Source organism: Dermacentor variabilis, chromosome 1 (genome assembly GCF_050947875.1).
Source record: "Dermacentor variabilis isolate Ectoservices chromosome 1, ASM5094787v1, whole genome shotgun sequence".
Lineage (NCBI taxonomy): Eukaryota > Metazoa > Arthropoda > Arachnida > Ixodida > Ixodidae > Dermacentor > Dermacentor variabilis.
This window is the reverse complement of record NC_134568.1, coordinates 166,351,595-166,375,134: the sequence shown is the minus strand read 5'-3', so window position 1 is coordinate 166,375,134 and position 23,540 is coordinate 166,351,595. Positions and strand designations below refer to the sequence as shown.

General features: G+C 46.9%; 1 protein-coding gene across 3 annotated transcripts in view; it reads right to left on the bottom strand.

Moving 5' to 3' along the window:
• Window positions 1–1,115: 1,115 nt before the first annotated feature.
• The window catches only part of LOC142587809 (calcium-activated chloride channel regulator 1-like), a 94,994-nt gene continuing 72,569 nt past the window's right edge, over window positions 1,116–23,540 (bottom strand). Inside the window, exons 9-13 of one of the 3 annotated variants that reach the window (XM_075699100.1) lie at window positions 21,608–21,814; window positions 20,895–21,029; window positions 8,053–8,217; window positions 5,460–5,613; window positions 1,116–4,659 (exon numbers count right to left, since the gene is read on the bottom strand). In XM_075699100.1, the coding sequence (XP_075555215.1) occupies window positions 3,530–4,659; window positions 5,460–5,613; window positions 8,053–8,217; window positions 20,895–21,029; window positions 21,608–21,814 (1,791 nt within the window). In that variant the 3' untranslated portion in view covers window positions 1,116–3,529. Of the gene's footprint in view, window positions 4,660–5,459; window positions 5,763–8,052; window positions 8,218–20,894; window positions 21,030–21,607; window positions 21,815–23,540 lie in introns of all 3 variants that reach the window. The other 2 variants (XM_075699092.1, XM_075699108.1) reach the window with 2 other exon arrangements.

Here is a 23,540-nt window from a genome sequence, read left to right as displayed (position 1 = left end):
GTTAACGTCGCCTCTTTCATATATCAGAAAGATGTTCCAAGTGCGAACCAGCTTTGAGCGCGCCCGTGCTGTCGTAGCCGCAGCAATCGCTTTCCTCCGAAAACGAATCCCCGGTGTGGGATGGGCAGAGTGGTATAGTTCTTTGGTCATAAGCTTCTGTTTCTGTCCCTCGCGGTCTCTCTTTGCGCAAATAAAGTTATTTCCTATGCTGAAGGCTTAATCGACCATAATATAATAAACGCGACGAACGTAACTAAACGTCATACTATGCTTTTTCTCAGTCTTGAGCAAATCGCGGGCGGAAATTTTGTATATCTTCAGCTTTTCAGACTACTATTCCCTTTTTAGCGGCGTGAAAAGCACGTGATCTCTCTTAGTCAATTGCGATAGCGTCACGCCGATAGATGCAATAGTGCGCTGACAGCGATCAACGGCTGTGTGAACATTTTGAAATGACCCTTACCTAAAGGCACTGCTAAGGAATGGCCGCAGAAGGGAATAGGTTTGGGCTTGCTGGTTATTCATCGTAATGCAAGTAACATAGCGCACTAAGGACGAGGGACGATTCGAGACAGGACAAGTGCTATATGTATGGGCCCCAAGAGCCAATAAGCCCCTTTACCGTACAGTTCGAACAGCACACTCTAAGCTTGTAAAAATAAATATAGTGCTTTCTTTCTTGTCTGGCGCTCTCTGCAAGTCATGCGATCATTCCATAGCAGCAAGCCTTCAAAGGCAAGGGGCACGTTTGGAGACGGCGGGGTATCGGAGGCACGTTATATAGTCTCAGTTGCTGAAGGCCTGCATCGCAGAAGGAAGGTTGAATCGCGCATGAGTGACGAACAGAGAGCGGAAGACAGCAGAGAGAAAAAAGAAGAAAGATACAAAGATAAGGTAGCAGTGATTCCCTACCTGCATAAAGTTTCTCACAATCTTAAAAAGGTAGATCAGCGTTCCTGCGTCAAAGTGTTGTTCACGGCGCCAAATAAGCTTTTGAGTTTGAGCAAGTTGAGCTGTCGTACGAGAATGCGCAAACCAGACTGCCATCAAGCACAACGATACTTAGGTCACCTGCAAAAAGGGAGTTTACAGAATTCCACTCTCTTGTGAAAGACACTACATTGGTCAGACCGTCAGGTGCTTGAATGTGCGTCTTGAATTGCTGACTTTTTTGTACTACAACAAAAAAGTCAGCAATATTGCTAGACGGCCAACTGGCAGTCCTTTGTAAAAAAATGTGACTCGCAGCCGCCTTGCCGTCCTCTTTTTGATCAGGGGCCGAATCTTATAACGGTTCGGAAGGGAACCGGTTCACTTGGCCTCATCTGATTGGTACAAATTTTGCTTGCGTCAGAGGCCGTCAGAGACAGCGGGGCGGCATCGCAAATTACGATCACGTCACGCATCTGTCAGTTATTTTCAAAGCGAACCCGTCTTTGGGTAAGAGCTGAACCGGCGAAGGGGTAGTCCGCTTTGGGTTCCGTTGCTGTGGCTTCGCTGTTGGCTCGCGAACCTGGCCGCGCACGCCTGTCGCGCGATCCCGGAGACACGCGGGCGTCGATCACGCGTGCGTTGGTTGCTTCGCAGGCTATTACTTGCCTTTGTCGTCTGCTTGGCGTTGCTCTTTCGGCGTCGACCGTGGCTAGAATTGCGATACGCGTTTGAAGAAATGACGGATAATGAGTTGCACCGCCCCTGCCGGCTTTCTAAGTAGACCTTTTGCAGGCTACGCTATCAACTGGAGGAGACTCGGGTGCAAGCGTACCAGTGGTCATTCCACGTAGAGGACGTAATTGCGCGCCGCGATTCATCGGCACCACCCTGCGGCTCCCAGAGGTCTGTCGGAAGCGAAGCGTTCATCGGAATGGCCTAGATCTCTGCTGCCGACACTGTCCACGAAGTTGCTCTCGCAATTGCTGTGTTGGCCGGTAGATAGGCTGGGTCAGCTTTCCCGTGACTTCCACTTCAAGGCCAATGCCAAAGAGGTATTTGCATGGTGATATGGAATTCCTAGTGCTATCACCAGCGTGAATAGCTCGCAGATCGCCGTTCACGCTATCAACTGGAGGAGACTCGGGTGCACGCGTACCAGTGGTCATTCCACGCAGAGGACGTAATTGCGCGCTGCGATTCATCGGCACCACCCTGCGGCTCCCATAGGTCTGTCGGAAGCGAAGCGTTCATCGGAATGGCCTAGATCTCTGCTGCCGACACTGTCCACGAAGTTGCTCTCGCAATTGCTTTGTTGGCCGGTTGATGGGCTGGGTCAGCTTTCCCGTGACTTCCACTTCAAAGCCAATGCCAAAGAGATATTTGCATGGTGAGATGGAATTCCTAGTGCTATCGCCAGCGTGAATAGCTCGCAGATCACCGTTCAGCAATCAGAAGGATTCAACCTAAGCGGGTCCAGCTCTTCCTTCGTTAGGCTGGTAAAACTATACAGTCAGGACGCGAAGATATTGTGGAGATCTCTTATTTGGCTGCCCTCTTTCTCTAGTTCGGGAGTGCCACACTTTGTTCCTCAATTTCATGGCACAGCGCGCACCGTCAGCACCACACTCTTCGATTTTACTTTGCGCAGGCAATGCAGGGCCCGTATATCGTAATGGTCGATTTCAAGTTCCATTGCTTCTATCAAGCGACGCGCCGTGGGGTAGATCGCAGGAATAGCGGCAGCGCGGCGGCGAGCGAAGTCATGTCCGAGCCGATGACGAAGTGCGAAAAAAGAAGGAAGATTGATATAGTCGGCTCGTAATTAAAAGTGACCCTAAGAACCAGTTCACGGTTTTGTTGCGCTCGCTACTTAAGAAGGGCTGGCAGTGCATTCCTGTTGCGTGCATCGTGCAAACTCCTGGTAGCAGACGACATAGCGCTGCGCTCTGCCAACTTATTTACGCTTGCAATACCAGCTGTCGGCTGAGGAGGAAAAATAATGACATTAATAAATTACTTCTGCATTGCGTAAACGCCCGGCACCACACGTTTATACTATAGAACTTGTATAATAATTAATTTATATTTTACATTTATTTAGCAAGCAAAAACATTCTGCAATTCCTTGATTAGCTCGTCAAAATAATGACGTACACTTCAGAGGGGGCACTCTCTCATCTATTGGTCGCGTCCTTCCCTTCTTCCACCACCGGTTTGGGAGTGGCACATTTAATGACGTAAGCGGCGAAGCGAACGGTTCGTATTCCGAACTGTTCTAAGATTCCGCCCCACACTGTTCTGTATCGCCATCGCGATAGCTTAACCAGGAAAATCGTAGAAGCTACCGAGATCGCATGGGCAAGGGATGATTGCGTCAGTTGACCGCCAGTGGCTTTATCAAAAAAAGAGCTTGAATTCTTGACGTAGTCTGCACGTGGCAGTATACCTTCGTCTTCTCTGAGGATTCGGATGTGTATATCTATATTCTCAGGATCTACAATAATATCTTTGTTGAAAGTTAGCGCTTGTCCTGTCTCGACTTGTCCCTCGTCCTTACTGCACTATATGTTACTTGCATTATAAGGAATGGCGCGTGTTAGACAACTCCTAGGTCGTAATAGTCGCCACTGCGTTTTCTCGCATGGTCGCCGGTTACCGGCGCTCTGCTTCTGTCCGTACGTCTCGACCTGTCCGACACCCTTGTTACATGCGAAGAGGCGTTCGACCTCTTAGAAGAGCGTATTGAACCGGATGCCCGGCGCTGCAGCATGGGCTCAGGCCCTGACGTGGCTGGTGCCTTCTCTCCGATGTTGTTGGCCCTTGACTCAGCTGCCACCGTGTCAACGCTTCGCGGCTTTTCCTTCGTTGTGCTCCGAGCCATGGCGCTGGGACCACCGGAATCAGGCTGCGCCTGTCCTTTGAAGGATGCGAGAGCGATGGGAAGATCGGGATCGAAATGCTTAGTCGACGAAGGAGCCGCACTCACAGCCGCGCCAGGAGAGTTTTCGAGCGTGGTATTGTTGGCGCGATCCCGACGCTGGGATAAGTTGGATAGTTTCTGGCGCAGTGCCCCAACGGTCCCTGGTGCATCGAATCTAGTGCGCTCTTCGTATGCATTAATAGGTTTATCAGGACCAACTGCATTCTCAATAACGACGCACTCGGTGTCCCGGCATTTGCCATCAGACCTTCGATGCCGCAGGCAGATCAAGCATATCAGACAGTTGACGAGGAGAACGAGCAGAACAAACCCGCCAGCTACGCCGGCAACTAAATAGTAGAACTGGTGCTCAGTGAAGTGGTTCAAGTACAAAAGGTCTGAAGATGACGTGATATCATCAGGAGTCGTCATCAACATAGTCCTGGCTGTGCTATTTGGCACACCATGGCTTACAGCGTCTGTTGCGGTGGTGTTGATGATGGCGGAGGTATTCTCGCGGGTATTGTTACTGTCGGGATCCACTGTGTTCATTCCAAAGCGGCCTTCTACAACAACAGCCACAATGTTCGAGATGTCGCTGTGACGGCGTTCCTTGTTCTTCGTTCGCAGACCGATATAATAAACCACCGTGTTATCGTCTTTCATCTCTGGAAGTGACAAGGTGGCCGACTCATAGTCTCCGGGTTGTTGCTGTTGCTCGAATTCAACGCTCGGTTGATTAGCGAAATCGTTCAGCAGGCGTCGTTGGTCCAAGGAGTAGCGGAGTTCGTAGGTGGAGCCCACACCTGCAGTAAAACCAGATAAACATGTTGGCGAAGCTTCTTATGCTCAACTGTGCGTAATATATGAACTAATAAAGGCAAGCATTCATTCTGCAGGGACGCGATCGCAGATCGGTGTTAGGAACGCGCGTTCAGCTTGCGTTCAGTTTCGTCTCATGCGAGTGGCTTATAGGCCGCGTCGAGTCGTCAGTTACTTCAGTCAGTTACGCCCAGTCGTCATATATACTCTTTAAGCCGGTATTATTGAGGAATAGACGAAAGTGTAAACAACATTTGTGACATGGAGCGCATAACTATTTGAAAGCTGTAACTTAGCAGTGTGCTTCATATATGACGCAGAAAGATAAGTCCTTTGCGCACTTAATTCTGATAAAGTTCATGATCTTTGAATCGAAAGGCGCCTTAACTAAAAATTTTATGAAATTACTGCTGATATTCTTCTGCTTGATGTGCTTCCCTGTCCGGTATATTTTCACGGCAACCCATGTCAGCGTGCTCTAAAAGCTAATAAACTCCCGCATGACTCTCAAAGAAATCAGAAATGAGTAATTTCGTATTGGACCGGCAATACAGAAGGCTCCTGCGCTACCGGGTCATAAATCGAGATTAACACAACTTGTACTATTTAGAGCGCTCTGTGATTTATCGGCGCAAGAAGCGTCAGCCAGAGAGGATAGCTAACGAGCATATGACGAGACTATATATACTGAAGTGCGGCGGCACTGCGCTAATACGAAAGATACCTTTTTCGAAAATGGTCCCTGATAAACCGCCAATATAGTTTCCGGCCATTCGCTTCTCACCGTCTCCGCTGTCGTACTCGCTTCCGGGCGCTGACCATTCCAAGGTGACGTTTGGCAGCTTGGTGCGTTTGATGCTCAGGTCGCGCACCGTGCCAGGTGGGAATTGAGCCTTGTTCTGCCCAGAGGCCCAGAAGGAGCCGATGAACTCCTCCCTCTGAAAGAAGACGCCGGGGCGTGCGTCGGAACCGACGGACGTCGCATGGTTGCCTGTGGCCCTCAACAAGACGCTGTACCAGCCACCTCGCCGCGACGCAGCCAAAAAGTAGCCGCTGTACACACCGTCGCCCTTGCTCACGTCCGGCTCTGCGTCGCCAAGCAAAAGTGCGCTTTCTCTGTAAGGTCGTATATACATGCCTTGTCCATGTACAGCCATGGGCAAATGAAGCTCCAATATGGCCCAGTGAAATACAAAAAACTACATGAGTTTCAGTCGAGGGTTCCAGACAAAGATGCTGCTGGTTTTCCGCAGAAAAGGGTCGCGTATCCCACGGCAAAGTTGAAAACAACCACACTTACACCTTATAGCTACCTCAAGCACAGCCTTCTGATTTTGCCATGAATTTTCCCGTGTGGGGATCATTTGTCCAGGACAGTATACAGTTTGGAGCACGATCTTTGCAGTGGTTCCGTGGTAACTGCGCAAGTGACTAGAGCTGCGCTGCAGGGACATGTGGTCGGGCTCCTGCTGCACGGCTGGCGCTATAAACCTGTGGGAGCGGAAGACGAGTGTTCCGCACTCCCCAGACTCTTTAGTGTTGCCCACTTATCCTCGAAGCTCCTCCTGTGCTCCACCGCGTGAAAGACAGCGTTGCGTCTAGACTGTAGCGATAAATGCGGTTCTAGGACGCTCTTCGGTAGCAATTTCGTAGAAAGGCACTTTTACGATCTCGTAGAAAGCATTGGACTGGAGGAGTGTTCCGAAAGGTACTCCTCACCGCAGTGATGACGAAGAACGATACTGAAATGCAGCGACACCTTCGGCCGATAAATGGCTCTATACGCTCCACGATGAAACTCGCCGTGGAAAAAGAGTTCTGAAGAAAATACGAACGCTTACATGATCGAAAGTCAGATCTTGCAGCGCGTGCAGCGACTGCGGAAATGTTGAAAGTGGTGCAATTTGTTTCCTCCGTGGGACACGTGCAGAGCTCGCAAATGCTAGTAATAACACGCCTTCGACTTGTGGCAGACTCATGTGATTCCACATGCCTCGCCTGCGAAGCTATACGTGCGCGCACGGTTGCCATGGTGTGCTTGCTTCCGCAGCGGAAACGCGTAACCTCGCTGATGATGCCCCTGTCAGTCGACAGCACTGACCTATAGCGCATGCAGGCGCGTTTTTGCTGACACCTGTGCGGACTGGAGGGTTCGCATAAATGTAAAAACGCTCACGACTCGTTCAAGACTCAGATGCAACTCTATAGTGCTAAAGAGCTTATTCGCGTGCTTCCGTGTCCATGACAGTTCATGTTGATGAAGCGCACGCACACACGCACACACGCGCACACGCACACACACACACACACACACACACACACACACGCGCGCGCGCGCGCACGCATTCCACCTAATTCGAGAATTAGTCTTAATTAACTAATCAACTTCTCAAATGTTATAGTTATATGCAGTAGAAGCTTGATGTGGGCGAGTTGGTTTGGCATACTTGAAGAAAAGAACGCTACGAAGACGCGTATACACATATGCAGCTTCTGTGCAGCGGCAGCAAAGGAGTTTGCTGCCGGTGCACGGTGCCGGTGCATATATATATATATATATATATATATATATATATATATATATATATATATATATATATATATATATATATATATATATATATAAGTTCGTACGAAAGAGTTCGTACTTTATGGGTCAATCTAGCTCTGCTGATGGGTGCTGACCATTGGCCGCCCGTGTGTCTCTGACCCTAGTGCCAGCATTTTATCAAGGCGGGAACTGTCGCATACTTTTGTGCTTGCAAAAAAGTATGCAACACTTCACGCCTTGGTATAGGCTCACTAGAGCCCTCCAAAAAGACCAGGTATGAAACCCATGCCACGTTGCAGTCCCGTCCGTGGGAGCATGTTTGAGGAATTCGCGTGTGAATTAGTTCGAGTGCAGACCAGCAGAATATTTGCCTGTTTAATACGCAACGTGTTAGATGATGTTAATCTTTTGCAGTACCGCCTATATATATTACATTATACGCTTAGATGCCTATGTACATTGGGCGCCTATGTACATTACCTGTGCTGGTAGATACAAAAAGATGGCATCTTCTACACAGCTAATTGTGGGGCCATGCCAGCCGTACTCGAAGCGTTTCCGAGAGTAGCGAGTAGTCAATGTGTCGAAATGGCGAGCAGAAAATAGGGGCTTTTGATGGCGATATACTCATCACACTGTTTTAACACTGACTGATAACTCCTTCTGAAGGCCGTGCATGTGCGTATGTGCTCTTCCCTCTTTTCCTGCCCTTCCATGGTGCACTTTGGCCTCAGTAGCCCTTGCGCACCAGAACACAAATCTAGGATCCAGTAAAGCAACGAAGCTGGTACCACGATGTACTAAATGTCGCCACGAAATGACGTACCCCATGCGACGTACCCAGCAGTCCATTGTCCCGAAGCTGGATGATTGTAGTGGTGACAATGTCCTGCGATAAGTAGTAGACGACTGCTTCGATAGTGGCTCCCTTAACAGCTTGCTCGCCGTACAGGAGTTCGGCGTACAGCACTTGCGGAAACGGCGTGTCTACCTGCGTAGAGAATGCGTGGAATGACATATATTTAATCAAGTTTTTATATTGCTCAGTTCTCGGTGAGCAATAATAAGACAATGTCTTTGGAGTAAATAATCGTGGAGAAATCAGAGCCCGTGCAAAATATTCTTACTGTAGAACTGGTCGTAAGAGTAGGTGCAAGCCAAACGTGCATATGTCGAGAAATGCGGGGCACCAGGCGTGTGAGACGCCTGGCATCTTCTCTCGGTGGGCATTCGCTAGGCGGTTCGTTACTGAATGGACATCGCAATTAAAAAATTGAAGCTCACGAAAAAATTCAGGTATCAATTAGGGTTTGACTGAAAAAGACTCATTTGGAAGCACATTCGGAAATATTGAGCACTGCGCTAATAAAGCTCTAGCTTCCTGCGCAGTTTTATTATTCCATTGGGACATCAATGACATGTCCACATGTCCGCACGTGTCAGGACCACATGTCTTGCATTTCTAGGCATGGTGTTGGACACATTATTGCGAAGCGGCCGGCCAATGCCAAGCAACTCTTAAGAACGAAAAACTTTGTGAATTAGGCCTTAGGTCTGTTGAGTAAAGTTTGCCATATCTTTTTTTTTTCGGGTCTTATTTACGTATGAAAACTGCCTAAACAGCTCTGCATTCTGTCTGCAGCGGATGCTCGCCAACAGCTGTGGCTGAGTCCAAGGCCGAAATCCATACAGAAGAGAGAGGGAGAGAGAGAGAGAGAGTACGCATAGAAAGGCAGGGAGGTTAGCCCGAGTTTGCTCCGTTTGGCTACCTTGCACGGGGGAACAGGCAGAGGGAAGAAAGAGAAAGACAGACGAGCACAAGCAAATCGCGTACATTAGAGTACGAAATCAATAATTGGACGACATCTCGTCAGGTCATTAAGTAGATGCGTATTAGAAATACAATAAACAGAACGCCGACTAAAATTGTTTTGTCGAAGGTCCATGTTTCTTCAAACAGGTTGCACCACGAGCTGATGAACGTCCAGGACAAACTAAAAAAAAAAATTCCCGGGCGTGGTATACAAGATACTCTGCGTGGGCTGTGATTGCATTTCATTGCTGAGAGCGGAAATTTCGAGAGGCGCCTAAAAGAGCACATGTGCGAGGGCGAACCAGAAAGTCTTTGCCCCTATTTTTTAGCCGAGTTATGGCTGTAAATGCGAAGTCAACATATCCATTCCCAGCGGCGGACCTTCCTTGGACGTGCCCGGCCTTATCTGCCGGTAGCTCCACGGTACGGCGCTGCTGCCAGCTGTTGAAGATGGCGGTTGTGCTTCACACGTCCGCGGCGTACGAGCAACGAAGTGTGATTCGTTTTCTATAGAGCAAGGGACGGACGTCCATCGAAATGCACAGGGAAATGCAGCCCACGTACATAGAAAGGTGTCTCTCTTTGAGAAGCTCGTCGAAATTCCTAGCAGGACTGCGATTCACGTGCAACGATGAAGCCAAGACAGCAGTCCGACGGTGATTCCAGTGTGAGCCGGAAGAATCCTATCAAAGGAGCATCTCAAATTTAGTGCTGCGATGGGACAAATGTCTGAACCGGTGTGGGGACTATGTGTAAAAATAGTGTAAGGTACGTATATTTGTTATTACGTGTATGTACCTTATTTTGGCTAATAAAAAATAAGGGCAAATACTTTCTGATGCGCCCTCGTACGACGTCAAAACGCAAAACGGTTGCTTCTAATGCCCTCGCCGAGCACACACACGCCACACAACACGACATTAACTGGGACCATGGATCGGTTATCGTCAGGGGGAGGAACCGGACACAGAGGCTGGAATCCCTGCCTATCCAGACAACGCTAAGCGAGCTAAAACGGAACGACGGTAATCTGCCGCCGGCCTGCAAAGGTGCCTTACTCGAGTGAACAGCCGTTCACTTCATTGAACAAGGCGTCCACGTGGAAGCCGAAACGCCTAACCCCTTCAACAACACTATTTTAGTCGGCGTTCGGTCAATTGTGTTTCTAATGTATGACATTATAGTACGCGAATTAAGCAGCGAGTCTACCATGAAGGATCATAGGCTACAGAAACCTCATTAGCGCGAGTAAAGCCTTCTGCGCGGAGTTTCTTTGGGAGCCCCGGACTAGACCTTTCAGTTCCGACAGTGGATGACTGTCCAATTGGTCCAGCACTCTGCATATCACTTGCCTCTAGAAATTGGTGAGAGGTGTCGGGATATGGATAGACCAGCCTATACAATGCTTAATCACCGACAGTAAGTTCCACAAGGCACTTCTGTAGTTTCTTCAGCAATGTCTACACGCATTTATTGACGTATATTAATTCCTGTGAGAAAAAGTGGGAAAATAAAGAAAGAGAAAATAATTACCAATGCAGGAAACTCGGGTCAAGCTCACAAAGCATTTTGTTTGCAAGGGATACTTGTCGTTGGCCGGCCGATCTTCGCTAACGATATGTGCAGCATCGGGATCGGCTGGAATTTGCTCTTAGAAAAAATTCTAGCGTAAGAGCTTTTTGTTTATACGGGCCCTCGCTTTTTGCGCGGTGTAACGGCTTGATTTTTATGAACAATTGGTAAAAGGTTATTCCATGGAGAGTGCTTTCAAATTTACATTATATGAAGAGTCAAATAAATAACTCATAATAGTGGAATTGCTTCTGATTTTCTACTAATTTTGCTGTCGTATACATACGTGGTCGCTGGTCAGAAAATGACAGAAGTATTTCGTATAAGTAACCAGACCACTAAGAAAAACGAATAAATAAATCATACAAGGCCTACTGGGCATTTCTGGAGTGCATAAAGGATAGACGCTAATTTTCGAAGCAAGCTGATTTCATTTGGTTAAATATGTACAATGTCATCCTACTGCCTAGTTCGAAGTACACATTCGATCAAAACTAAAAAGCAACCTTTACCAATCCCAGTGCGCTCTTCGACAGCTGTGATAACGCATCCCTGTCTCGAAAGCTTGTCGATAGTTTTTAGGGGCTCAGTAACAACAACGAGATGGAAATGTAGCACTACAGCTTTACCAATTAATGTGTCGACCACGCATCTGAAGATGTGACGCGCATTTCCTAATTGTCTGTTTTAAAGCTTCTTTGTATGTGTGCGTGCGTCTTTGTGTAACGCTGTTAAAAATGGCGTTTACGTTTTCTGTAAAGCGGTTTATTAGAGATATATGGGGTTTAGCCCCATTTATTGAATAACCGCGCGGGCTGCGGAAGTCTTAAAAATTGTTTTGAAGACTTCCGCCCTGATACGCCATTCGAGTATACCTGTTTAAAGGAGGGAGCATGACGAGCTACTTCTGTGAAAGGCTTGCAAACGTTGCTTTGGGGAGCGGAAAAACATAAATAAAACACTTGTGTTCAAAAAAAAATGTTTTGGGCTTTTGGGCGAGGATGCACTGTACGGTTGCTGATTATGATTTCAAACTCGATGTGTCGTTTCCTGCTACTCGTCGTGCGTGGCAGACGCGCGCTGAACCACGGCCCAGTCATAGTGATTCGACGGCACTCACACCCGTGTATCATTAATAAAGGGAAAATGAATATCCACCCATTCGTAGAAATTGCTTCAAAGAAAACGCATATGGGTTCCTCGAAAGAGAAGCCTCGCAGCTGAAGAAAAAGAAATCCCTTAATTAATTACTTCCCTCCACTTTGCGGGTTTCCGCAGAACTATTACATTAATCTCTTGCCTTTGCTTCGTGTAGTTGTTGACAAGTTCGACTTCGCCCTGTCATCTGCTAGCCGCCTGGTTAGCTCAGATGGTAGAGCGGCTGCCTCGGAAAGGCGGTGGTCCCGGGTTCGAGTCCCGGACCAGGAGAGAGAGAGAGAGAGAGACAACTTCATGTAGTCGCCTGCAGAACGACACCATGACTAAATGGCGTCGTGACGCGGGCCCTGGCGTCTTCTCAGCGGGTGGTCTCTACTCAATTCCAGCGCGTGTATACTCCCGCGGTCGGTCGCCCTGAGGGGCAACGTTCCGTCGGTTTCGCTCGGCCTTTGTCTTTCAAGAGCCGCCGAGACCTGCTGGACGGCCTAGGTTTGACTTTCGTGGTCGTAGCATTCCGCCGCAGCCGCGAGTCGCGGCGGAATCGTTGTACTTGTCGAAGCCTCATTGGGGAACTTCGTGCAATCCCATAGGATGTGCGTCCTTGCTGCATCGGCCCAGACCAGGACGAACTTTTCATCAACTGCGAGGCTTTTCCTTCGAGGAACCCGTACGGGCTTCCTTTTTAGCAACTGCTACGAATGGGCGGATGTTCATTTTCCCTTCATTAATTACTTCTCTCCACCTTGCGGGTTTCCGCAGGACTGTTACATCAAACCCGTGTATCATATGGGACGCCTGTGAAAGAACTGAATCTCTTCGTACCTTAACCAGCACCACAGCCATCAAAATTGACGAGTGCACTGCACGGTCAAGTTCGAAGTAGTATTCATATCGAGGCTATATGCCTATAGGCTTCAAAGTGACATGAGTGACGCGACATTACAGAATTGTCGAAATTCACTGTGCTGATCTGAAAACAATTTCGTGTGCTCTGTTGTGAAAAGAAGCGCAGACGTTGGAGAGCATATGACGGAAGTTCAGTGGCGTAGCCAAAGGGGGGGGGGGGAACGGTGCTGACCAGGATTCAGCCCCCCCCCACCCCGGAATTATTCCGGCCGGCGCCTGTGAACAAAGGCACATATCCTGCGAACGCCCGCTCAAGCCTGCTCAAGGTACTAGTTTTATGATGTACCAAGCATGGGAAACTTAACAGAAATTCACGGAACCTTAGCTTCCTGCCCTTCCCGAATAAAAAAAAAAAAAAATCCTGGCTCCGCGCCTGGACAGGACGATATTAATCGATTTGCGATCATCCGGCTTCAGAGCATGTCTCGGCAAGCTCGCTCATGAGTCGACTCACTCAGGCTCGGACTGGCCCGTCAGTGAGTCGGAGTGTCCGGCTAAAGAGAATTTTCGTGAGTCTGAGTTCGAGTGAGGGGCTTTAAGAAAAAAAATATATTTTGTGAGTAAGTCTGAGTAAGTTCGGTTTATTTTTCCGACCTATGTATACGTGAGATACTTGACGGTATAGAGCGTCCCAGAGCTCGGCAGGCCCTAGAGAGTGGCGAGAACATAAAGGAAATGGATGTACGTTCAGAAACCATAGCATCCACGTTGAGCGGCGAAAGAGCATCGTATACACGCAGCACCAGGTGACACAGGGAATCCGGAGCTGGCATGGAGAGCACGCGCTCTGCGCCACGCGCAGCCACGTTGCTTCCGTACACTGCACGTTCCATTCTCACGAACCATACTGCGGCTGCAAAGCGAGACGGGGTACCTACACTGCCAGAGGCGACGAACAGACGACGCTGTGACTCCAGCTGCCGCATTATGAGTGAGCGACGACCGCCGGGTGAACAGATGGCTTCCCCAAACGCCACTAGTGTGACGAGTGACAACATGATGCGAAATTTACGCGGGGGCTTACATTGCCGCCTGAGCTTCGGCTGGTATGGGAACCTGGTGTTGTGCCAGGGCCAGAATTTTATACGGCTTTCGCGCAGTTTGACGCCGTCGGCCGCGCCTTCATGTTGCGCCCAGCAAACGACCTAGAAGATACGTGCCTATTTCTGCAGGAGCAGATCTTTTACGGACCGCACCGTGCTGCCAAAGATTGCGTCTGAACTTTGTGTCGCACGTTCAACGTACCGTTTTTGCTGCTGCTTCCGTGGATCACCGCGAACACTTCCTCACGGGTTCCTGTGCCTTTCTTCCCATCAATTTACCATACCTTGAAGATCGGCGGCAGCATGCAAGAGCGAGACCAGTGGTGGACTGTGCGCCATGGCGATGGTGGTCTCGAACAGTTCACGTGAACTTTGTTCCGGAGTTGACTATGGCTCTTGTGTCACGTTTTTTTCTCTCACTTAACATATTGCAAATAAAATGTGTATCTGCCTTCACGTGTGTGTAGAAATAACCAGACCTGGTCGGTACGTCATATTTCTCTTTTTCTTTTCTCTATAGCCGGCGCCAGCTAGGCCAAACACTCTGCCAAAAAAGGAATGCCTAGCTACTCGGTTGCTGATGTTTTATGGATATAAATATGTTACAACTTGCATGCGCCCGCCACTATGGCCAAGTTCAACTCGCGTACTCGCCTCACTTCGTTGCCAAGAGATTCTGGCTCTTAAGAGGCGGAGGTCGCAGTTGAGCAAGTAGGCCAGGCGGTGCAAGGTATGCAGGTTGTTTCAGCAACTACTTTTTGCATGTGTCTAAAGACAGGGGATTTCCAATAAAGTGATCTTGTTTTTTTCTGGCCAAGAGAGCTGACATCACAGTTTGTGCGGCGTAAATCACTAATAATGTAATTTCATGAATCAACTATTTATTGAATACATTAGCGCAATTGGTGAATGGAAAGCGTTCCAGCCATGCGCACCTAGTAGGAATTTAATACTCGCACAAGTTTCGAGATACGCGTCCTGAAACTTCGGTCGTCCGCTATGCATGCTGTTACTGGTTGCACGGCCTGATGTAGCAGCTTAGCGATCACCTTGCACGTCACGGCGTCATGACATATACACCTCATGGGGAACGAAACGGAAAGTGGTCCATAGAAAAACTGCGGTAAATTATTTAGGATGTTCCGAGGCTTGGACAGCATTTTTTCTAGGACTTCGAGTTCTAGGACCTTTATTCAACGCAAAAAAAAAGAGGGAAAGTCGAAAATGTCATATCAGTACTCCCTTGATACTCTATCGTGCGCAATCACCTTGCGTAACTCTTTTTATTGTAATAATCAGTGAATCAGCCATTATTTATAAGTCACACCCGCAACACAGCGGCGCGCATACTTGTTCATGTCATCGGGTATCCGTAGCTATCACAGCAGGTGCGGCTGCAGTCTCCAGCATTCCTATAACGCTGTGTGTTCGTTTAGTGCACGGGAGAACCTCTGAGAAAAGAAATATTTAGCAGTTCTACATAAACTTATTTTTTTCAGCGACCATGCACATTACCAAGCGACAATATGATTAAATGTTTAATTATCAACTCTAGGGCACATATAAAACTGCCAAATTGAAGTCGAGTATAGCAGTGAAGTCATGCCAGCTTAACAGAAATTGTATAGGACTAGCACAACTTTTGTGGCATCCGTCCCCCAAATGAGCTACGAAATATATTGCTGCTTCATTTGCTTCACCTCAATTCTGCAATTGCACCATGTACCAATATTTTTGTTACCTATACCTGAACATGCACCCAGTTTCCGCATTTTCCAGATATCAGTCTGAAAAGCGGAACAACGCTATCTCTCACAGGATTTTTTGAAAAAGTATGTTCCAACTAAAGAAAAGGCAAAAACAGGTCGTATAGACAGGTACTCTGGAGAGGGGCTCTACAATCAAAATATCCCCGCCGCGACATTCAGTGCAGGGTCATTCCACGCGAAACGTCCCAGACCCTCCATCGGCGATTCTCTCGGAAAAGATTGGGATAATTGGCTGTTGCGTCGCACATTGTTGGTGACCTAAGCACTGAAGTTTTCCCGAAGAAGCAAATTTTGGTTGGAGGTAAATATTTTTAAAACTCAAGTGTGAAACAAGCTACAATGGCAAATCTTATTCTAGAATATTCTACTGGCGGAGTTCTTTCACGTGACGTCATGTGAACACTTTTATGAATTTTTCGCCTTTAATTGGCTTAGTAAAAAGTATAAAAATTGTGCGTTTTCTATAATATTTTTGCATGAACATTGTTTCAGCCATAATATTTTTTTACTTTCCTTTTCCAGTAGCTATAGCTTCTGCTAAAAATAATGTTAGACAATCAAATTAAGCATTTTTACACAAAATTACTCCCGAAGCTTCCAAAAAAGTCCACTTCTGACGATGTTCAGACCTAAATAAGCACTAAGGCCCTCCAAATAAAGATGCACGAGATAGCTCATTATTTGCAGCAACATTTCAGCTTGTGGTCTAGAAATTTTCATTCCAGTAAATTTTGTTTGAAGCGAGAAAAACATTTTTCAAGTCCACAACCAATCTCACGGGTAGGCACTGTTGAACTCTGTCTTCACTGCAAAGCACGTGCAGACCACAACTGAATTATTGTGGGGCTTATGGACTCGTTATGCATAAAATATGCGCACATGCTTTTTTATGTTCGGTAAAGGGCAGTAAAGTATCCGTTTACACTGTTAATGTTGATGCCGCTGCAACTACGGTTTACGATAATACGTGTATATTTGTGCGATAAAAGTTAACCATGACTGCTTAGAGGTTGTCGTCAGCACCGAATAGATATCAGACGCGAGATATTGTGCACGGCGCTGATTCATTGTGTTGCAAACTACAGATCAGCAGATTACCCAGTTATGCAAGAACCTAAATCACTGACACTCCGCGCCAACCATGGTGTAGGAGACAAATGTCAAGAAATTTCCAGTTTGCAGGCTGTAGTCTGCTGTGAGTGTCCGTGTTTTCGTTCTGGTGTGAAGCAGCAAAGAAGAAATGACTGTGTGATTATTCTGCCTCCGCGTAGGAGAGAATGAGGTTAACTTAGCCACTATCTGCCACTGCAAAAGTTCGGCAGCATGTTACTCTCCTGTAACACGTGAAGGCGAAAACCTGATGCACACTTGGCAATGCATTAAGTTATACGATCAGAAGGGTCAGACATCCTGCAAGGCATAACGAGCCGCAGTAAACGTGTGACAAGTCTGCGAGCTTCGGCCTCCTCTCTACGTCGCCGTCTCGCATCGTCGCGTTGCTGTTTTCGCAGTTCGGCTTCTTCGGCTCGTTTCCGACGCTCAGCTGCGGCTTCGCGCGCTCGTACAGCGGGTTCAGAGTCGCGCCAACGACGTTTCCCTTCGACTTCACGTTGCATCCTCTCAGCGGGGGAAAGCAGCACGCGCCGCTTCGCAAGTCGCAGCTCGTTTCTCGCTTGCCGAGCATCCTCGGCCGCAGCGTACTTCCGAGGCGGGTATGGAGTGCTTTATTGATGGTACCGATGCCTGTTTTGAGCTTGTTCTTTATTGAAACGTATGCTGTTATGGTGTGTTGTATGGGTGATTTCAGCGAATTTATGCACTGTTCGCTTTACTTTGCTGGGCTCTTGTAGCCTCTGCCATAAGGGAGTATTACTGATCCATTGCATGTTTTGCTTGCTTGTCTGCCGGTGAGACCGCTGTCCTCCGCAACGTCTAGGAGAGCCTGCAATGTACTGCTGCACAGAGTTCATCAGTCAGACAGGAACAAGAGGCCCTCCTCGATTTTTGCTGTCCAGAGGTTGCAGCGCCGGAAGGCACACACCACGTGTTTCTTTCCGGGCGCTGTGAGCTTGGGCTATATTCATTCACCCTGGCATCAAGCTGGCCGCGCACTGCGATCCACTGTTTCACCCATTTTCTCCCCCGCTCCCTTCACACCACATCGCGGTCGACGTGACCACTGTCCAGTCAAACACAGTTGCCGTTGTTGTCCTCTACCAGTATCCCCTTCCGATAGTGAACGAGGTACCAGTCTTAGTCTAGAAATGAGGTGAAAGTTGTGTGCATAGTTAGCCTAGCCTAAGTCTTCGTTCATCGTGGCAATTGATTAATTCTGGAACTTTACGTACCAGAACTACGGTTATGGGACACGCCGTAGTGGGGGACTCTGTGTTAATTTTGACCACCTGGGTTTCTTTAACGTGCACCTAATGCATGGTACACGTGTGTTTTTTGGAGTCCGCCCCCATAGGAATGCAGTCGTTCTTAGTAATGATTAATCGCCGACGCCCTGGTCGTAAGCCCAGAGAATACGGCCGCTTCGGGGCCCCCACGCAACCAGCGTTGATGGACCACGCCGACAACCTTCACTGCTGAAGCCGTACACATTCCTAGCTGACCTCCAACGGGGAGCTGGACGTGTGAAACTAGAAATTCCGAGTTGCTGGCCATAAGAAGCCGTGCAATGAAGTTGTTGTCCATGTGAGTGATGTATACACAAGGTGACTTTTATTTTTTTGTGGTCGATATATAATTACGTTTGAAAGCAGAAATTAGGGACTCCGAGGCAGGTTGCGCTGTCGGTTGCACGTGCCATCCACCCCCCCACCCCCCCCTCTTTTTTCGGGATTTTTGTTGTACCAGGATACCTGGCACAAATGACGTGCGGCAACACATGCATGCCCCCAACCACTCTTCCAAGGTCAAGTGTGAGCAACCCCCCCCCCCCCCACCTCCTTTCGCTTCCCCTCACGCTTTATAATTGACAGAAGCAAGGAGCATAATGACAGTTAATGTAAATTCTGGTCGTGAAGGTTGATTTGCTCTACATTTAAGCCCGTGTTGGTGTAGACTACTGTTTCATAGTTGTGTCGTTTTGTCAAAAATAACGACAGTCTTGTTAGATTGATAACAGAAGCAGCAAAATATTAGTCTCGATCTTCAGTGCGTGAGAATCCCTTCCCTGTCTCTGTCAGAGAAAGAGTTATCATCTTTCATCGGTGACTGATGTGCACATGGCATACAGGCTGATCATTTTTAAGTTTTACAGAATCTTTAAAAATCGCCTGTGACAGATAGTATAATTCCTGCCCTTGAGCTTGATTATGCAAAGGGGCGGACATTACTAGCACGAAAAATCGAAACACATATTCAAATAATTAACAAAAATTAAACAATTGCATTCTCAATTAATTACTTTACGGCGCATTTTGCAATTTACGAATTGTAGCCGGGGAACTTTCAAGATGAATACACTTGAATGTAATTTCCAGGATGACACCAGTTTCGAGATATTATTTCCCTAAGTGTGGGAAGAAATACACGGGCGTTCCAGTTACTTTTGTGGCTCAGTGCATGAAAGAGCGTTTTGTTAAAATGTAAGTGGAGGAACAGTGTATTTTTAGGGCAAGTTTGATGGTGCATAACTCCAAACTGGCGTCATTCATTGTGGAGGTTCATTACAAGTTGATGCGCCTTGCAAACTCACCGGCTACAATTCGTAAATTACAACATGTGCCATAAAGTAATTAATTCAATATATATATATATATATATTAGTGGTTTTTTTGTTAATTACTTGAATATGTCTTTCGTTTTCTCGTGTGAGTAATATCCGCCTCTCTGAATAATCCAGCTCAAGGAGAAGAATTATGCTATCTGTCACAGGCGATTTTTCAAAATTCCGTACAAGTTAAAAATGATCCCCCTGCACATGCGCCATTTGCTCGAGCGTCATCTGTGTTTGTGTGTGTGTGTGTGTTTAACACTGCACCATATATTTAGAATAAAACAATTTGTGGAAGTAAGCGCATGTGTCGAGTGCTCCCTTAGCCGTCCGTCTCTTATTAGCGCTAATTCCTCGATATACGGCCAGCCCGTGTGAATGAATAGGCCGCCTCTCATCGCTGTACTCAATATGCGGCGCGCGGCACGCTGAAAAAAAAAAAAATAAAGTGAGAGAAAAAAAAAAGGACTGCGAGATCCATCCTTTGTACGGCACAAGAATGCTGCGGCGCAGCAGAGCTGATGCTGCACCGGAAATGCTTTGGGAACACTTTATACAGGGTGTCGCAGCTAACTTTAGCCAGAGTTTAAAAATATGCAAACGCCACGCAGCTGGATAGAACAAAAGTAATGTTGTTTGCCGTTGCTTGAGGATACTCAGAGTAGCTTTTTTTTTCATTTCGCCTAATTGTATATTTAGTCTTCATTAATTATGCAACTTATCAAGTATTATAATTCGATGAAAAGTGTCAATGGGCAAATTGTAGAGCGACACGAAAAACTCCCGATACAGCTCTCTGTTGCTGAATACGTGCTACATAAAAGTTTTTTTCCAAGCGTAAAAGTAGCCCGCGAATACACGCAAAGTGCCTCGAGCGGGCAGTCGCACGGCAATTTTGCGTGCATTTGCGGGCTTCTTTCACGCTCGAAAAAACACTTTTATGTAGCACGTATTGAGCAACAGAGAACTGTATCGGGAGTTTTTCATGTCGCTCTACAATTTTCCCATTGACACTTTTCATCGAATTATAATACTTAAGAAGTTGATTAATTAATTAAGACTAATGATCTAATTAGGCGGAATGAAAAAAAATTGTGTATCTCCAAGCGATGACAAATAACATTATACCTTTGTTCTGTCCAGCTATGTGGTGTTTGCATATTTTTAAGCTCTGGCTAAAGTTAGCTGGGACACCTTGTATATGGCTGGCTCATCAGGCCACCCAAATATACCACCAAACAACGCCGTAGTTTGTGAAAATTTGAGAGTCAATGCAGTGTGCGTGGAAAAACTATGGGTAGCGACAAGTTGAAATGATATTTAGGTTCGTTGCATGTCGTTTCTGTTCAAGCGCTGCACAGAGGTAGACTTGCTTTATTTTCGAAGAGCTCACATGAAGGTTCTGCGATAAATCCAAAAGCTTCATATGATGTTCGACCATGGTAAGAGCGAATACGTAGGTTCGTTCTATGTTCGGAAGGGTCATATAGCAAATTTGAAGTATATTTTCATCGTATTCTGGGTCGATTCAACAAAGGCGCGAAAGGCTTGCTTTTGCCAGACCGACCATATGCCATGAAATGCATGATGATGACGAAGTGTTCCAGTGTGTTCAAAGTTTTTGCTCTCTATACAAGCTGATAGAGAAAAGAAAAGACAAAAGGAAAGGGAACGATCACGTACTTTCTTCCTGCGGAACCATCCACGTAGGCGAACTCTTGGTTCTTGCACTGAACCGCGAATGCTCGCCATGAATGAGCAACGTTGGCTGCTTTTCCGTGCCCTGACCGCATAGTCAACGTTCACAATGTCTGGGTCCTGCAGATTGGCCAGAAAAAAGAAAAATGAAGCATGATTATTTCCACAAGGGCGAAGGAAAGTTACACATGCATTGCCTCAAGTAACATGTCGGAGTTGATTAGGCAGGTTATCTCCGAGATGCGAATTCGTTGGAGTATTAGTGGGCTGCGAACGCTAAAAAGTCTAGGAACCTCTGGTCTTAGCCGTAGTTTCCCTGTGTTGTAGGCTTTCCCGCCTGCAGCATCACACGCGTTCTGGGTGTTGCAGGGACACAAACAGCGTAGTATATTCATGCAACGTCTGCGTTGCGTGGCCACTGTTAAATAACGGTGTCGCGCGCCTTTTATTTTTTTTATATCCGTTTTTGGGGGAGGGGGCACTAATGCAAACACGTTCTGTTAATCCCACACGAGACAGCAGCTCGACGGAGGCATTTCAGCACCAGCGACGTATCAGAAAACACCCAGGTGCAACAATACCGAGCAGGGACTGAATGATTGAAACTGGAGAAAGCGTTGACGAGAGCGTCTCTAAGAACAGTTCTAAATTGCGGGGCTCAGAAGGGAAAGCCGTTATGCTGTGGCAGAGTCTCGAACCTCAGTGAGCTTCTGTTCCGTGGCGAACATAGACATCTTGACCCGGTGAGATGGTACCAGCGTTCCGTTGAATGTGACGTCACCTTCTTCAATGTTGTACACGTCTGGGCAGGCGACGATGAATGAGAGCACGTTGGAATCAAACGACTTGAAGCTAAAATTGCCATTGACGCCATCTCCTAGAGTCACGTCTGTATTCTGGTAGACCTGCATTTGGTTTACAGAGAATAATGTAGTGCACATATTTTTTTATGGAATACACACATGAGCTAAATGGTGGTATAAACAAACAAATAAATAAATAAATAAATAAATAAATAAATAAATAAATAAATAAATAGACCCTATATTTAGAAGTGTCCTGTACATTGCAGTGACCTGCAAGACCACTGCCCTACAGGTCTGCAAGGCACGCTGGATGCTGGGTGGGGCAGGTTGGATGGACGGATGTATTTCATGATGACTATTTCGGAACGCAGGCACTCTATAAGAATCAGTCAAAAATAATACCATTATCTTCAAGCTTCTAATATAAACAAACATTATTGCAAAATAAAATTAAGGTAGTTAACAATTTGTCAATTATGTATTTGCAGACTTGTTTGCTAAAATTTTGGCCACCGATGCGCATAATCCCGTGTGCAAGCAGCATTTTCGTAGCTATATACTATGGCGTTTTTATCAAAATTATTGTTATTCTAAGGACGAAGTAGAGCACCACAGCCAGTGGTATCGCCAGCGGTTTGGCGCCATCACCTCTATGTCATACCTGTCAGGAACCGGAAACCATTGCCCATTTCTGTTTAACCAGCCGTCTATTTGGAAATTCTTTTGACTGCCATCTTTTTGTCCAATCCCCTGTAGAGGGTAAGCGCCATGGAATGAGGAGCGAGCAAAGCAAGTAAAGCAAAGCAAAGCAAAGCAAAGCAAGCAAGCAAGCAAGCAAAGCAAGCAAGCAAAGCAAAGTAAGCAAAGCAAGCAAGCCCAGCTCAGGAGGAAAGTGCTCAGGCACCAACTGCGTGTAACTGTTCGGCCTGGTACCACTGATTCCTTCTCCTGTACTATAAACCTCCTATAATTGGCATACACTCTAATCTTGGTAACCTATAAGTGCACCTATAAACATGAGTAACGAATAAAATAGCGGTTACACCGTCCGTCCTTTTGATGTTTTCATTGTATTGCTCATGCTAAGGGTTACAATGACGAAACTGAGTGCGACGGGGGCTGTTTACTAGTTACATTTATCTGCTGCCAGCAGGTATGCCCTCTATATTGTAACCTATAGAATTTTAAGTAACCTTTAACCAAGACCCCACGGAGACATTATATACGGAGTGGAAGTTCGCAATTTACACACTAATAAAGCGCAAGATAAGTTACCTGCGTGCACACATGGTTGATTCACTTGATAAGCACGTGTACGGGCGTTCAGTCGCAAATTTTGCCTCAGAGCAAATTACTCATTGAGCCGGCAGAGCCGCATATCGGAAGTAGGACGGCCCGCGGGAAAAGAATGTTCTGCAAAAATAATGACGATTGTTGCCAGAAGTACAATCAACGACTGAGCAAATATTATATACAATTATCGCTTTTCACAGGCCCTACATGTGTCTTGCAGAAAGCTGTCTCGTTGCCGCCGCATGCCGCTGCCGACACACGCCGCCGCATGTGTTTTTGTTGTTGTTGTTTGTTATGAGTCTCACATTCACACATTGGGGAGCACTTTTGACATAAGTTTAGTTTATCACGTGACAAAATAATGCTCCTCTGGCACTTCTGCCTTCTTCATGAGGTGAGAAAAAAGCATGATTATTATTATTATATGGTAGGAACCTGGAAGGCCCTTTGCCGTGTTTACTCAGTACGAATTTGGTTGGGTACATTCATGGAGCAAGCTCAATCGCAGACTGATGTGCCAACATTTTACTCA